At 43.1% G+C, this 17,549-nt stretch overlaps 1 protein-coding gene across 13 annotated transcripts in view; it reads right to left on the bottom strand.

The window, feature by feature from the left end:
• Window positions 1-17,549, bottom strand: part of MYO9B (myosin IXB) — a 115,907-nt gene that overhangs the window by 28,468 nt on the left and 69,890 nt on the right. For 7 of the 13 annotated variants that reach the window (XM_038773000.1, XM_038772999.1, XM_038773002.1 and 4 more), the window contains exons 8-19: window positions 17,407-17,496; window positions 17,023-17,139; window positions 16,312-16,446; window positions 15,533-15,654; window positions 14,724-14,865; window positions 13,758-13,962; window positions 7,378-7,453; window positions 4,802-4,891; window positions 3,282-3,395; window positions 2,087-2,126; window positions 749-871; window positions 7-87 (exon numbers count right to left, since the gene is read on the bottom strand). In XM_038773000.1, coding sequence (XP_038628928.1) covers window positions 7-87; window positions 749-871; window positions 2,087-2,126; window positions 3,282-3,395; window positions 4,802-4,891; window positions 7,378-7,453; window positions 13,758-13,962; window positions 14,724-14,865; window positions 15,533-15,654; window positions 16,312-16,446; window positions 17,023-17,139; window positions 17,407-17,496 — 1,335 coding nt within the window. Of the gene's footprint in view, window positions 1-6; window positions 88-748; window positions 872-2,086; window positions 2,127-3,281; window positions 3,396-4,414; window positions 4,430-4,801; window positions 4,892-7,377; window positions 7,454-13,757; window positions 13,963-14,723; window positions 14,866-15,532; window positions 15,655-16,311; window positions 16,447-17,022; window positions 17,140-17,406; window positions 17,497-17,549 lie in introns of all 13 variants that reach the window. The other 6 variants (XM_038773004.1, XM_038773012.1, XM_038773010.1 and 3 more) reach the window with 4 other exon arrangements.

Here is a 17,549-nt window from a genome sequence, read left to right as displayed (position 1 = left end):
TCCTACCTTCTCTGCATTGGCACGGATACAGCGGATGAAGAATGGCTCAGCTTTTCCCAAGGTCTCCAGGAGTTTGTTGAGGGATGCCTGAAAAGGAAGGCGTTCAACACACGTCAATCCAGCACTCTCACTGCTGTTTAAGAAATGTTTGCATTTTGTTGGGGACAATTTGGGAAGCACCATGGCCTAGTGGACAGAGCACAGGCCCAGCAGTCAGAAGGAGTCGAGTTCTAGTCCCAGCTCCACCACTTTTCTGCTGTGTGACTTTGAGCAAGTCACTAAACTTCTCTGGGACTCAGTTACCTCATCTGTAAAATGGGGATTAATACTGTGAGCCCCAGGCGGGACGGACTGCATTCAAATTGATGAGTCTGAATCTATCCCAGTGCTTAGTACAGTGACTGGCACATAGTGAGCACTTAACAAATACCATTAAAAAAACATTCCCCAAACCATGCCGGTTCATGTAAAACCTCCCCTAGAAGAGCAGAGAATGTCATTCTCCCAGTCCTCAATCCTTCTGCAAAGAATCAAGGCATCCAATCCTTTTTTTAAAAAGCTCAACTAACCGTACCACATTTCAGGGTCTTGCTCTGGGCACGGCATATTGTAGTCAAGACACAATACCCAACTGTATCAGGCAGTGTGAATCCCAAGCGAGTTCAAGAAAATCTCCCAAACACAAAAACTAGCTCTTCCGTGACTTTGTCAAATCTCAAGCACAGAAAATAAAACATGTTCCACTTACTTGAAACTGAGCACTGATACTGGGAGGCTTCTTCTTTTTGTGCAAGTGTAACAGGGACTTGGTTGTGCGGTCATGGAGCGTCATACTGACAATAAGCTTCAAAGACTTGGAGTCCAACAAATTCTAAATCAGAAACATGGAGACTGAACTTCTTTTCTCACACTCCAAACCATTAATTCTTTAATATCAGGAACTGTGCATTAAAAATGAAAATTCATAGACTAGCCAGTAAAATCCTTTGCTTCAATACATTCCTGTCTGAAAGCAGTACTGAGTTTGGTGTTTAGTCTTTGGGATTATTTGCATTTTCACCATTTCTTTACTCCAAATAACCTTTTCCTTCAGGCAATTTAGAAAAGCACGCGGCCACTTAAAAAGTGCTCGAGCCCTGCAGAGTTCGGGCCCATGACCGCATGTCGTGAGTCCGACTAGCCCATTAGCTAGGTAAGGCAGAGCCTCTCAAGAAATCTGGCCGGGCTGGCCTCGGACACATCTCTGATCCCCTTAACATTCCCTTTCATCGTGTGTCGGGAGCTGCTTTGTGTGTGGAGCATTCTCGCAAAGAAGGTGGTTTCCCATGGGCCGCTGGGACCTGCTGGGACTTATCTTCTAGTGCTGCTCAAACTTGGACTGAATCTGGACCCTTCGGGCCCCAGGTTCTGCTTCTCTTGGACCAGGCCTGAACTAGCAGTTGAGATTTTTCAGCCCATATGCAGGGACATTAAGGTCTGCGACTCATGGCCTTGTAGCTAAATAGCTAACAGAAAAAAAGGTGTCTCCTCTCCTCAGTGAAGCCATTATTACTGATCGGCCTCGCAACAGTTAAAGAGTGGTTAGGGAGACGTGGAATCTTACTTGCCGGACTGCGGTCTTATTCAATCTCCACCAATGCTGATCTTGGTTTGGGGTGGCTGACTCCAGAAAGGGGAAATAAGGTGGACATTGAACTGGAGATGGACTATCACCCTGGCTTAGTACAACTTGGGTTAAGCTCTTAAGAATATTTCTACTTATTAACCAGTGAAAAACATCAGCTGTAACAACTTCGGGGATTTTGCCAACACAAAGCAGTGAAAGTTTGGTGCCCTTCCTTTATAACCTTATCTAAAGGAGCAAGCCACTTCAATGAAACCTAGATAAAAATAGATTTTTGGGGGTGAGGGGGAGGGGGGACGATTTCTTGTCAGAGGAAGAAGTGAAACAAATTTTTAAATCCAGAGATACATGGACTTTTGCTCAATTATTATGGAATACACTGTCCTGAGAGTGTCCATCTATCAAGAAGTTTCATGACTTGCAAAATATGACATTATCTTTAAACGTGTTGAATATGTTTACCTTTGGAATGATCTGCTTTTGTTTGATACCTCTACTTTTCCTGTTAAAATATTAAACATTGTTTTATGAACAAAATGCACATGATTTTGATATTTAGGTTAGTTCAGCAAGCCATGCCTTGCAGGTTAAATCAAGCTAAAAAGCAGAGCAGCAAAGCGTAAGTGCAACAACTCCTTTCAGAAACCCAAGGAAGGATTTATGCATGTTTAACTCATTTAATCTGAAGTGACAGCAAAATCAAAAATGCATTTGCTTGCCACTGCTAACCTAGTGCAGCCAGCTGACCTACAAAATAAGTGGGCAGCTTTAGATTTTGTTAATGTTTCACAAAGAATGCATTTAGCAAGTTGCCGATCATCCTCCCAGATTTCAGCGTCCACTAATTTAGATGTTGACTATTTTCAGATGCCTAATCCCCACTGCAGCAACCCCCTGGGGAAAATCAACCAGTCCAAAGGCCATTACTTTTAGGCTTACCTAAACTAGGGAATTGAGCTGACTTGGAAAGAATGAAGATGTGACCTGGATCTTAATCCTTCTTGGGGGGGAGAGGAGAAAAACGAGGCATGTCAACTAACTAGTAATTCCAGAATGAACTCCTTTGTGCGTGCTGCACTCCAGTTCCTGCTAGTCAGCAAATATCAGTAAGATCAGGGCCACAGGCTGAAAAACGTTACCAAATCATACAGCCCAAACACTGGGTGCTATTTGGGTTCAGCTTCTCGGGACCAAACAACAGTAATTCTGAAGGAGAAAAGTTTCCTTCGTAATTAGGACCTACGTGCTAAAATACCTACATTTGACAAGGAATTCAAAGTCTCAAACTATGTTTTAAGAAACTTTTTACAGTAATAGTATTGGGTTTTAAAAGTCTGATAGTAGTTCTGACACTTTCCAACGTTCTTAGCCCAAAGATCATGAAAAGAAAATTGAACAGAGAAAATAAAAAATAGAATTGAATAGACAAAAAAATTTAAAAAGGCAGCTTAGCATTTTCCTTGGCATTGCATTTATTAAAGGAAAATATATCTTTGCCTATTATTTGAAGAAAAGGCACTGCATTCTTGAAAGTAAAAAAAACCAACCAAAATAAAAACAAAAGCCAAAACAAAAAAACCCCAATTTTGTATTTTAGGAGTAACATGGTTATTGCTGCACTTGCAAGTGATGTTTACCCAGAGCATCAAGAACTCACAGGAAGTTGGCCCGAGGTTGCTGAAGCCGTTTGCGTGACTGAAGAAGCTTATGAGCGTCGTCACCCTGCCAGGGGAGTCCTTTTAAATCCTTGATGATTTGATCATGCAAGTCCCTAATTGATCCATAGTGAAAGGCAGACACAGCCATGACACAGAAAAAGGAGTTAAAATAGGAAGACCCATCACCGAAAGAGTTAAAACCGGAAATCCCATTACACCAGTGTGCTCCAAATAGTTCTCAGGGTGCTTTCTCAGGCTATTTTGTCATATGCACTCACATTTTTGGCATCACGACTAAACCAGATCAATAATCTCTCATTTTAAAACTTTTACGATGCAGGTATTGGCACGGAAACTTTTGTAAATTCTGAGAAATAATTTCTCAGATGCACTATTCTGGCTTATTTTATCGAGAGTAGGATAGAGCAGAATTTCTCACCAATTTTTAAGTCAATTGAGAACACAGAAAACATTTCAAAACTTTAGTACAAACACATCAAATGCATTAATTTTACCAGGATTTTTTTTTTCCTCCAATCAAACCCACGGGCCACAGATGCTTCGAGACAGTCAAAAACATAGCATCTTTGGCCAGGTTAACGTGGATTTCTTTTTACTACTCTGTGCTAAAATTTCAAACTCCTTAATTTGTTCAGAAAACATTAATAGCCATTATCTTTTGGCAATTTAATTTAAAATCTCAAGTCAGAAACGGTATGTTGCTCAGGAGTAATTGCATTTTTCATAAAAATTTAGACTTTAAATATTTAAATATACAAGAGATGATGTGTTTATTTATAAACTTCAATAATGCTTGTTTATGACATCTGTTAAGACAGCTGACCTGACTTTATATTCCAAACTTTCATTTATTTGAGAAGCTTCATGCCTTTTGACAGCTACAGCAAATTAACTTAGATTTGCAAAAAAAAATTGAAAAATATTAACTAATACTTTCTGTAGAACTTTTGAAAATAAAGTGGTTTAAAAACTGCACCATAATGAAATTTTATTATTTGTCCAGTTTATTTTGAACACATTTTTAAATGCTTAAAAATTAGCCTGGGATAACCCCTAATTTGTGAGTCAACTCACAGTGCCCCATGCTGGTTTGTTCACGATGCTTACTTACCTTCTCTCCCTTAATCTCCAAAGAGGCACAAATCAAAGATGATAGAAGTGTAAATTTTCACTTCTAAACATAAAATACTATTATACTTCTGAACTCAGTGAAAACTCAGCGCTTCTTCCCCCACCTCCCAAAATATTTGGGTCCCATTCTTTCAAAAATGATTTTTAATAAGACTGTCTTCAGTTCTTTGCTTTGGAATGGCACTGTTGTTTGCAACTTCTACTAAAGTTATTCAGTTTTACAGATTCGGAACCCACAGACAGTTCACTGTAAATCCACGTTCACCCTTGCAATTTTTAATCATTGCACTGAGTGCTTCAGGAAAGTTCAGATTTCCATGAATGTGCCTCCCTGGACTCTATATGAAGTCCTCACCCTTCTACTTACTTTTTGCTTTCATAAAAAGCAATGATGTCCTCAAAAGCGTTAATATCGAAATCCTCAGAGCAATCAAATGAGAAATCAAGCACTGAGCGGCTGCAAAGGGAAAATTTACAATAACCTAAATACAGTACTGTGAAGTTAGTGGATAAATGGACAGTAATGCCTGGAACGTATCTGGTAAAAATTCTCTTGTTTTTCTCATTTAATTTTCTTTTCAAAATTCACTGCTCCTAAAAACGAGCACAGCTTTATGAGTCAGTCTTGGTTGAGCCTAATTAAAATGGAAAAATCCAAGAAAATAAAGAAGCTAGTTTTAATGCCCTTGTTTAGGATGTAAATTTGGTTATAACAATGATGATAATGATAATAATAATAATAACAATAATGGTTCTCATTAAGCACTTACTATATGCTTAACAAGCTGCTTAGAGAAGCAGCATGGCTCAGTGGAAAAGTGCTCGGACTTTGGAGTCAGAGGTCATGGGTTCATATCCCAGCTCCACCAATTGTCAGCTGTGTGACACTGGGCAAGTCACTTAACTTCTCTGTGCCTCAGTTAACCTCATCTGTAAAATGGGGATGAAGACTGTGAGCCCCCCCGTGGGACAACCTCATCACCTTGTAACCTCCCTAGTGCTTAGAATAGTGCTTTGCACATAGTAGGCGCTTAATAAAAATGCCATCATTATTATATGCCCAGCAATGCACTAAGTGCTGGAGCTGAGAAGATAATCATGACACTGCTTGACTCTAGCATATTCCGCATGAGATCCATGCTGTTTTTACCTCAGTGACAGCAACTTCTGCTAAAACACCTGCTACTGTGCTGAAAAATTACTTCCAGAATCAGACTGTGGATGATCCTGGACCAAAATTCTCAATCTGACCGCCACAGCTACCACCTTCTTCTCTTCCTCTTCACCCTCACCTTCCCCACACCCTCTTCCCTCTGGCTCCCTTTGTCCCTCCTCTTCTTTTCAACACTGCTGCCACCAGGGTTGGCAAGAAGGGCTGAAAAGTAGCATGGCCTAGTGGATAGAGCCCGGGAGTCAGAAAGACCTGGGTTCCAATCCCGGCTCTGCCCCTTGTCTGCTGTGGGACCTCGGGCAAATTGCTTCACTTCTCTGGGCTTCAGTTACCCTGTCTGTAAAATGGGGATTAAGACAGTGAGTCCTATGTGGGACAGGGACTATGTCCCACCTGATTACTTTGTATCTGTACTCTCCCAAGCACTCAGTACTTATTGAAGCAGCGTGGCATTGTGGAAAGAGCCCGAGCTGGGGAGTCAGAGGTGTGGGTTCTAATCCCGGCTCCGCCACTTGACTTCTCTGTGCCTCAGCTACCTCATCTGTAAAAATGGGGATTAAGACCTGTGAGCATCACATGGGACAATCTGATTACCTTGTATCTACCCCAATGCTTGGAACAGTGCTCGGCACATAGTAAGTGCTTAACAAATGCCATCCTTATTATTATTAGTAGTAGTAGTACAGTGCTTTAGGCACAGTAAGTGCTTAATAAATATGATTATTATTATTAATAATGATATCTACTCAGCACTGTCCAACCTGGTGATCTTGTATCTACCCCAGCACTTAGTAGAGTGCTTGGCACATTGTAAGTGCTTAACAAACACCATTAAAACAAACGAAAATCCACAACTCAAAGGAGAACACAGTGGAAGCATCAGAAGGAAAGAGGGACCAACCGGGATGAAGCAGCAGTTTGGTACCAGGAGGAAAAAGGCCCCAGTGGGAACCAGAAAGTGGCAGCAGGATTGAGGAGGCTGGCAAACATTATGGCAACAAAAAGATGGTAGTAAAATAAATACTGGCTTCTGGTTACCCTAAAACCAGGTAAGGGCAATCTCAATTTCTGAGTCCCTTGAGTGCTGCTCTAACCAGGTGAAGCTTTCAGGAAGACATGAACTGAGTTTGGATTTTGGGACACTTCCATCGTAGTTGTTTATTTAAAAACTAGTAGTGCCTTCACACAGATAAGTAGAACTGGATTACAAGTGGAATCTTCATGACTGGGAACTCGGCCATATGAATCTTACTATTCTGTAATTTTCTAAGATTACAGATTCCCAAAGCTGAAAGTCTTCACCCTGCCTTCAAACAAATATTCTTTTGAATGATCAAAAAGAAAAAAAAAAAGAAATGAAAGGATTATACTGAATAGCTTCCTAAGAATGAAAAGGAAAATTCCAGAAATAACTTTCATGACAGCCTTATGGTCATAGGACAAAGAAAGAAAAGTACAGATATAACAAATGCATCCCTTTGTACAAGCCTAGGTTGCTTGCCTATGCATACAAAAAGGCCACCAACAAACACCGAAAGACCATTGTCTATTCTAAAATGGAGCTTTCACAGAAATTTCACTTGTGGTAGACAACTGATATAACCTAGGATGAAATCGAGAGTAACAGCAGCCCGATATCATTCAAGGTTGTTTGAAAAATAAAGAGCTTGGTTATTTTTTTCAGACATGCACGCCTTCATTCAAAATTAAGCCTGTTTTCCATCACCGAGTTCAAACGGCTTTCAGTTAGACAAATCCCAGACCACTCTCACCGATAAAATTTTTCTGTCGGAGTGTTTGCTCTCTGTAGGTCTCCCACAGGAGTTCTGAGTCCAAGAGGTACCACACCTGTTTGCAAAGTAAAGCAGAAGAGATAAAGTATGGGAAGACTAGGTAAAATCCCTTCAAATATGCAGGGCTTAGTTTAATTTATACACTTCTAATAGGGGATTTATCCTATTTCTCTGCTTTTCCACTGAACCCATCATTAGACGACCTTTAGAGAAGCATGGGTTACTTACCGTAACCTCAGTTCTCCAAAGGTATGGAGACATGCCAGATCATCACTCTGGGAGTCGTTTCCCGATAGCCTCAGGCCACGACCTCCTAGAGCGTGTGAGGGGTCTCCTCCCTTGACAGCAGTCAACCTGACCAGAAAAGGGGTCAGGCTCTGCTCCTCCCATGTTCCTAGGAAGGGTGGCCCCTCTTCCCTCCAGTTTCCCGACAAAGTCGGAGCCCTGCTGAAGAGAGCACAGAGACCAAAAAAAAAAAAAAAAGCACCACCCTCAAAAGAAGGGAGGAAGGGCAGGTGTGATCATCTGGTATATCTAGGAACCCTCGGAGAACTCAGGTTACTGTAAGTAATCCTTGCTTCTCCAAAGTTGGATGAGGGACATACCAGATGATCACATATTCCACAGCTAGTCCCAAGGAGACGGTAGGATTGCGTCTATGATAGATGTTGCAGGGTAGATCTACCAAAACGGGCATCCCTCTTGTTGGATCATGGTATTCACACAACAGTAGCTGGCAAACTGAAGTGGAGTAGACCCCGTGGCTGCCCGACCCCTTATAGAATGGATCGAGACGGACCTTGGGAGGGTGAGTCCTGCCCCTGGGCAACACAAATGAATGTCGATGAGCCGTTTCACCAACGGCCTATTCAGGATGATCCGCCCCATGAAGGTGGGATCCCAGGAGACGCAGAACTGCTTACTAACCCTGTGCGTTTCCAAACAATCCGTATACTAAAGGACCACCTTCTTAACACCCAGGTTGTGAAGGAAGGGTTGCCACCACTGGGGATCTGGGGAGAAGGCAGGCAAGATGTTCTCCTGGAGAACAGACTGCCTTAAGGACATAGCCATGGTAGGGTCACACTATTCTTACAGTCTTGAAGATCCTGGTGCAGGGGGTGGAGAAAAATACGTCACTAGTGTCCCAGGGAGTAAAGGCAGTGGTCTCTGCCCTGACTGGCAGTTTAGGTTTGAAAGGGTCCTTTGGGAAGTGGGTCACTAGTTGGAGAAGCACCCCAGAAGCCTACTGCTTCAGAGGAACTTTATGAAAAGTAGAGATAGTGACCATATGCACCAAAGTGGAGGCCACCTTGACGCCAGCCTGGGCCAAGTGGGATTAGAATTCCAGAACACGTCAAAGAGATAATCACATCCAATTCTGCAAATAGGCCAAGTCTGGCGGGCTTCCTAGCTGCCAGCAAGGCTTTGAATACATGGCCCGGCACAGTCCGTCCATCTCTACCTGCTCAGGAGCCAGTCCCCATGGATCTGGATGTTGTGATTAACCCTCGGCTCGGGTGAGTAGATAGAGATCGCGACCCAGGAGAAGTGGGCCACCCGTGATAAGCTCAGAGATCAGGGGAACCACTCTTTAGGACCATTAGGATCGGTTTTCCCTACCCTTGGTCTCTCATCTTGGCTACAGCCCTGGGCATTAAGAGTGCACGTAAACTCATGCTGATTCCTCTAATCCAGTCAGAGGTTTCGCCACTGCTGTCGCTGTAGACAGTGATGGGGAACACAACACAGCTTTCTTTGTGGTCCCATGGAGAGGCAAAAAGGTTGAGGTCTGGTGTTTCCCAGGACTCAAGCAGTCCTTTTCCAACTTGAGGGTTGAGGGACCACCCATGGCCTGGTTTGAATTCCAGCGAATTCTCCATTCCTGGCAGGGAAGTAGCTTTAAGTCACACTCTGTTACCCTCTGCCCAGATCCATATCCATAGAGATTTGAAGAACCCTGGAATATGTGTTTCCTCTTGCTTTAGGTAGAACATTGTGTGTTGATGGTCTGGTTAGTGAAGTGTCGTCAGCAGAATTCTGGTCTCTCCCACACAGGTGTTATGTCACTTTGAAGCAGGGGATAACGGAGGGACGGAATCATGTTCCTTGTGCTTTAAAGGTCTCTCAGGTGGGATCTCCTAACCTTTCAGGGAAGCATCTGTCCTGAATACCACCTGATTAAAGAGATGGGGTGGAAGTTGGATGAAATGGCCACCGTTCAACAGGTTTTCTCCTCAGGACCGCCACTTGAGAGCCATGTGAACTTCTTGGATTACCCAGATCTTGAAGGCTAGGGTACACGTGCTGGTCTCCACTGCAATCCGACGGCTGGCTGTAATAGCTGCTCTTGGAAGTTCCATGCTTGGAGACGCCATATGTATATCAAGGAGTACTGAACGCTGCTTTCTAGAAGGAATGTGTTACCGCTTTGCTGTCCCCAGTGGCCCATTGAAACAAATGCCTTGAAATGGAACCAGTCTGGACTCCAAGTAGATTCACTTTGAAACCCAAAAGTAGAAACAGTATCACGGTGTAGCTCAGGTCCTGCAGGACACTCTTGATCAACCGGTAATCCAGATAAGGGACAACACGGTGCCCCTGATGTCTGAACCAGGAGCAGGGGCTGCCAGACACTTCATGAAAACTCACAGGGCAGACATCAGTCCCAACAGAACTGAACAAAACTAGCCGTGAAAGTCACTTATTTGAAAATGGAGCAATCTGTGCTGTTTTGGTTGAATAGGGGAGCAGAGGTAAGTGTCTTCTGGGTCGAACGTGAATAGCCAGGCTTTAGTGGGTAAGGAGGGGGGATAGCCTTTTCCAGGGCATCCCCTTGAACTTTCTTTTTTTTTTTTCTTTTCCAAGCCCTATGCAAAAGAAATGATGCTCAGGGTCCAGGAACTGGGGAAAATGATGGGCCGTCCATGATGAAAAACAAACTCTCTCTCATCAGGGTGTCCTGAGGTGAGAGAGGGGTGGCTGGATGTGTGTGGCTGCCAGGAATCCTGATGACACTGGCTAGACTGGTCTCATCCCCTACCACCTCTAAGTAAGTTGTCCAGGAAGGATGGCTGTTGGGTGCTTGCCTGGTTGTTTTGATAGCACTGATCCTGAGTATACTATCAGTCCCTACCAAAGCCCTGCGGCAGACTGGAAGCCCTCCTCTGGGTAAGGAGAGGGAGAGGTTCAGGCCACTACACACTCATTCTTTGTTCTGCATATCCTGGGAGACAAATTTGACTGAAACCCTCCCTGAAAATATCTTGCCCATTCAAGTTAGGCTTTTCCACCCCGGCTTGGGCGACAATGGGTAAATTAGTTAAGCACAGCCAGGCAAAATGCCAGTAGTTGGGCATTATAATAATAATGATGGTATTTGTTAAGCGCTTATTACGTGCCAAGCACTGTTCATTATATTCATGGGCTCAAAAATGGTGGTAGCCACCTCCTTGATCACCATAAACCGGTAATTGCGGGCTTTGGCTGAGTTCTCAATGGAATCATGCACAGCTCTGATGGGAGGTACAAGTGGTCTCTGATGGAATGCCATCAGAATATGCTATATGCTATCACGAAAGCCAAAAACCTAGCAGCTCAGGCTGCAGAATTGAGCGTGTGAAACACTCTGGTGCCAATGTGCTTAGCATCCAGGGTCAAGGGGGTGAGATACTTCATCCCCAAAATGGTAACAATCACGGGAACAAACTCCTCAAATGTGGCATTGAGGACAAAAGGAGACAAATCCCGACACGCGGGTAGCAATCGGTCTGCTACATTGGAACGAGGATTGCAGACTATTGGATCACAGGGTTTCAGGAGGAACAAATGTCTACTTCCCTATGGAATGGGTATCGGGGATGACTGGGGATGTACTAGCAACAGGCAGGATCCAAGACCAGGAGTGGCTTAACTACCCCTGCCCACTCCATCTTCAGGACAAAGTCCATGAAGTGGTACAGTTATACCATGGGAGGTGACTCCTCCTCTCACTAAGCCTCCTCTCAGAAAGTCTCTCCCTCGCAGGGAAGGGATCCCGGCTCATCGGGCGAGGGAGAGCCCCAGAATACTCTTCCGCTGTGACCTCCAGCGGCAGTGATGCCAGAAGCTTGATCTGGCAAGCAAGTGATTGCACGGAACCCCCAGCTTTGCTAAAACCTCACAATTTCACAGGATTGGCATAGACTACCATCTCATCCTGAAAGGCTAGTAGGGCAGGGAGCATCTGGAAGGACTGTGTTAACTAGGGTGGGAGACGGGAGCCCAACTGGCTAGACGACCCTTGCTTCGGACACAGATTAAACAGTGGGGAGGCGGTCGTCGAGACGGTAAATTCCGCCAACTTGGCCAAACTTCTCCAGGGTCCCCCCAGTAGGATTGAGACAGACAGCTAAAGGATGAGTAACAGCATGGCCAGTTTCTTGTGGGGCAACACCATGTTAGACTGTAGCCAAATTAGATTTGGTTTAGAAGGTGCTGTACAGGCAGCTTGAAAAGCAGCCACGCACCACTGTTCCCTTGGGAACCTGACAAATAGAGGGAAACCCAAAACGTTCTTACTGAGAGTGTTTCCTTTTTTAAAAAATGTATTTCCCATCTCCTTGGGAAGTGAAGGGGAGGGACATAGCTTGAGGGCCAAGGAGACAATTGCCATTACTCACCTGCACAGGATGCACTGGGGAGAGAGGAGCTAATAGCCCTAATAGCTTGCAATGAAACTTGGAACTCTCCCTTCATCTATGCATGCTCAAGGCTGCCTTGGTGGCTTGGTTCACAGGTGGCCTGGGGCTAGGGTGGACTCACCCTAGTTCTCGCTCCCAGGGGAAAAGGACAGAGGGGTCTTGGTAGGGGAGGGAGTCCTGAATGGAGGGACTGGGAACCCTCCCCTAACCCCTAGGTCTCAGGTGGAGGTCATGCAGAGCCTGGGAGCCTGAATGAGCCTATAGTGGCACAGCTGGTGGAGAGGAGCCTAAGTTCCAGCAGCTAGACGGGATCTTTAGGGAAACTAATAGCTCGGATCTCACACCCTCTCTTTCTTTGCTCTTAGTCTTTTAATTTAAAGGATCTCCAGCACCCCAGCAGTTCAGGAGGAATCTTCCCAGGCCAAAGGAAGATGGAAGGAAGGGGAGGTATCGGTCGGGGGGTAGGGGGCGGGGGGGCGAGGGAGCTGGCTGGGCCCAAGCAGACTTCAATTAGGGTACTCTCCTTGGCCCTGGGGAGGACCTCCCTCTCCCCACTGACCCTGGGGTGCTGGGATCAATAAAAGGGGGGGAGGTGGGGGGGGGGGGGGAGAACTGGAGTTCTGCAGGCTTTTATGGAATGGGAGTCCTATTAGTGGTGCCAATGGGTGGAGGGTGGAGGGTGTAACACCCTCCACCAGCCCAGGACAAGTAAGCTTACCTGAAGTGAGTCTCTGAGGTCTTCACAGCAAGGCTTCAGAGGGAAACTGGAGGGGAGAGGGGCCGCCCTCCCTAGGAACATGGAGAATTGAGTTGGCTGAACTGATTTTCTCTGAAAATAGACCTTCAAATTAAAGATGCATGTGAAGCTAAAGTTGGATTTTTTTTTTTAAGACTTGGATAAACTTGGGAATGGTAAAACTGCGAAGATTTATGAAGCCACTACTCAAACAGTAACACACAGGGCTAGCACTAGCTTTCATCCTTTAGAGGGTTAATGGAGAGTAATATTCAATGGGAGACATTTGAGGAACATCCAGCCTACTGCTGGGAATGAAAATAGCGATGGCCTCCTGATTTCAAACAGAAATATTGTCCCAATGCCACACTGAAAGTTCTGGATTGCTGACTTTGTCTTCTGGAAGATACACAAAATTAAACTTCTGAATGCTTAGTGACCCATAGGTTTATTTTTTTTTCCTTCTTCATGGGACAGATTAGGGAGTGGGGAGGGTGGAGGGATGCAAATTTTGGTGTTCAAATCTTTCTCAACAGAGAACACTGCTCTTTATTCTAATTCCCTTTATATCTGCATGGCATCCTTTCACTTCCTGTACTAAAATACTGCTTAGTATTGCAAGAAGACTGAACAGTTACTAAACTCAAACCATTAAAACATTTCAAGACCTCAAACGTCTTCAAAGTTTATATTTCTCAGAGTGATCGTAAAAAGCAGACACGAGTCACCATCTGGATGCAAATGGTTCACTTGATTATACAGCTCAGAACAGCAATATGTTACAAAGAAACAACAAGCTCCCAATTTTCTACATTACAACAACTGCTACAGTTTTCACTGTATATAGTGACTAGCTGGTTAAGTCTATTTTTTGGAAAGTGGTCATGAGTAACCACTGCAGGGGTTTTGAAAATGTGTAGGATGTGGTTTCTTCTCAGTACCTGCAGTTTTCTCAGTCCTCTCAGCTCTGAGACGTCCTGCCTCCCGGAAAACTGCCATTGCTCTAATGGCTGCCCTCAGAATAGCCCAGCGAAACACAGCCACCGGATCCATCCCAATTAATTCCCGAATGTAGTAACTGTCACTACTTCTCAGCAAAGCCACAATGTCGGGTCTCATGTAATCCATGTTTTTCTCGCGGAAATCCTGGGGAAAATTGTCAGAGAGTCACTCACATACATGCTCACATCCTTATGTCAGATAGGTTCTTTGCGCACTGGGTACCGTACAAGTAGCCGACAGGAGCAGGTGTCATTCTAAACCAGTGAAAGCAGGTTTACAAGGCCTATATTCGAAAAAAAGAATTCGAGCCATATTTCAACAGTAGCAGCTGTTGCATTAACATTTGTTAAGCGCTCGGCATCGTGCTTTGCCAAGCTCTGCATTGGGTGCTGATGAAACTCTGTGAAGCCTCTGGCCCTGGCCTGCCAGGGGCTCACAATCTGAAGTGGGAGAACAGACATACAGACAGACAGAGAGGAGGATGAGAATGCAACCAAGAAAACTGATTACATTTCAGCAGGTCAAAAATCTACAGGGTTTTAGGGTCGACAAGTTAAACGGGCGTGGGGGGTGCTTCTTTGGGTACTTCAACACAGCAAGGAAAAGCCTCCTTGGATGAGAAGCAGAGACGAAGAGGAGGGGACTGCCAGGTCTTCAGAGGGATCCCTGGGGACCCCAAGGCCCTGATACTGGGGGAAACTCCATTATGCACGGATCCAGCTTCCACCCACTCTTGGCTCCAGTAGAGGTAGGCGGAGCCTCTCCCCTATGAGGACGTATTAGGCTTTCTTGTATGAACGAAGTCATCCAACAAACAACAAATTGAACTGATTTTTATCATCTTTCCTGGTTGGGTAATGATACTATTCATGACTTTTTAGACTGATAATAAAAAGATCACATACCTTTATCTGGTATTTAACTTTCCCGGCAAAATGTTGAATAATAAAAGCAGGCTCCATTACTGGGGTGCCAACAAAGAATTTATTCTCCTCGTGTTGTTGTTTGAACTTTGCCAGCAGAGTCTGGCTGGTGGCATGGGGAAAGCTATGATGAAAATTTAAAAGAAGTTTGGTAAAGGTCAGCTAGATGAGTAACAGTTGATATATTTGATTACTGCAGGGTGTTCTGTATGTATGCTAACGCCCCCTCCCCCCTCCATTCAAAGTACAAACAAAAGAAGTGATTTTGGTAGACAATTATTGATGACTTCAAAAATGCAGACACAAATCTCTAGGAAGGCTAGAGTTTGCGGGAAGATTCGGATATTGAAATATTCCACTATAACCAGGACACAGTCTTCAAATGTATTACAAAATCATCGCAGAATCATAGGGCTGGAAGGAACCATTAAGATCAGCTAGTCCAGTCTGCTCCTAGACAGGCCTCCATTTAAACAGAGGGGTGTCTGGTAATGCTGATCTCCTAGTTCCCTGAGCTACAAAAGATTATTTTACTTTATTGCCTTTCACAGAACACATCTATCTTGTTTTAAAATGTGGCTTTCAAAGAAACATGGAAACTTTAGATTCTTAACAGATATAAATCAGACAAATAATTTTTAAAGCATGAACCAATGGAATTTGCATGTAAAACCACCTTCTCAATGCTTTATAATTTAGTTATGCTTAATGGACAGTCAGCTTTGTCTAATTTTGTCAAATACTGCAAATCCCAGGTTCACCACAGAGTGAACTAGATCACTTCTGCTTACTTGCTTTCTTCGTCCAGCAGATAGAAAAGGCCTGTGGGCTTCTTGCTGATTAAATGAATGCAACCTACATTATCCGTATAATCAATATTGTGCCAAGTGATCCCTTCACTCTGATATTCTTCCTGTATAATTTAAAAACAGCATATGAGGAAAAAATGTTTTATCAGGAAAAAAAAGAGAAAGCTGGATTTAGAACGTTAGAGTTTTACAGTACCTTGATGGTGGAATTTTTATTTCAGAAAAGCAAATGTATTTACAACTTCATTATTTTACAGAATCCATAACAGATCCAATATCAAATATTTCCATAATTTCACTAAATTTTCTGTATGATTAATGCCCAAATTGAATGATAAAATGAGAACGAGAAGAATTCAAAAATAATAAAACATATGTTAGCTGTCTTTGCACATAAAACTGGAAGTATTAAGAGCTGGCTAAAATCAGTGTCACTTTATCCTCAACGAGGCTTTAGTTACTGACTCATTTGACAACAGGCATGGTGTTAAAAACAAAACAACATAAAAAGCACCACCACCTGACGTTTTTACAAACACAAGTGAATAGGATTTTATCAAGCTCACCTTTGGATGGACAGAGGGGAAATTATGTTCAAAGACAGACGTTAATCTTCATCACTACTCTAAAATCATGTTCTAATTCAATCAACCAATCAACGGCATTTACTGAACACTTATTCTGTGAAGAGCACTGTATTGAGCGCTTGAGAGAATACATTCTTCTTGTTGTGGTTAGCAGGCTTAAATTTTATTTCTTACCTGTTCTAGTTTGAAGATGTGTTGGTTGAAGTAATACTGAAGTTGCTCATTTGCATAATTTATACAGAACTGCTCAAAACTATTGGTTTCAAAATCTTCAAATCCAAATATATCCAGTACTCCAATAGACAGGCACTTGGAGAAAGAAAAATCACACACAAATGTTTTGAAGGAACTCTTTCTATGAATACGAAGGGAAAAATCTTTCAGCTGTGGTAGCCAAATAGCCTAAAGCTTAACTAAACAAATGTTATAGATATTTACCTGCTTTATTGCTACAAATGGCATTCAAAAGCATTCCACTACATCAAAAAATGTATAATTTTCAATCTTGGATAAGAAAAGCAACCTTAATACAAGGAACTTCGTCTATAGGCCTTAACAAATGCTGACTTAGTTTCCCAGCCAAACAAAAATACAGTTGTCAGATGCTTGTCTCTCTGCCTCTTTATCTGTGTGGATGTGACAGTTTATTATTTTAGGTTTATCTCTTTTTCTGTCCATTTGATGTCTCCTCCCAATGCCTCTCTTCTTCCTGCTGCTATTTGCTAACAAGGAATGGGGACAGCCTGCTGGCTAACCTTGATTTTTCACTTGTCGCTGATGAATAGACAGTATTTATTTGCTAAACTCAGTAGTTTAACTGAGTTTAACACCAATGTACTCAGCAGTTGAGCCTAGAAATGAAATTATCGCTGGAAAAGTACTTACTGTAACAGATTCTTCCATATCCTTTTTATTAAGAAGAGCATGATTAATACGTAGAACGATCCAATCGAACAAAGCACTGTACAATGATTTTGCCATTGAGTCACGGGCTGTTTTTGCCTGGTGAAAAAAGTCTCAAGTCAGCCAAAAGACAAGGCAAAGTGTCCGGAATGACTATTTAGTTTTTCAGAGTAAAAGAGAAGTACAACTCAAATAACATTTTAACCTAAGTAAAAAACAGTTATTCTGTTGGGGACATGAAAAAGTTGTGGGTAGGTTCTAACTGTGGGACTCAAGTTATTTCATTTAAAAACACAATGTTCATGGTCATAAATACGACTGGATGTATGAGTGAATAATTCCAAGAGCCTTGCACACACTGCTCACCTCACTGAGACTATATGGAAGAATAAGTTTGTCATTAGCAGTCACAGTTTTTCTTTTGGTCAGAACTTCCACTAAAATCTCTCGCTTGACCTGTTTTGGTTTTTTTTTTGAAAAACAAAAAAGGAAAAGATTAAGAAACCACC

This window comes from Tachyglossus aculeatus, chromosome X1 (assembly GCF_015852505.1).
Source record: "Tachyglossus aculeatus isolate mTacAcu1 chromosome X1, mTacAcu1.pri, whole genome shotgun sequence".
Taxonomy (NCBI): domain Eukaryota; kingdom Metazoa; phylum Chordata; class Mammalia; order Monotremata; family Tachyglossidae; genus Tachyglossus; species Tachyglossus aculeatus.
This window is presented reverse-complemented; position numbering and strand designations above follow the sequence as displayed.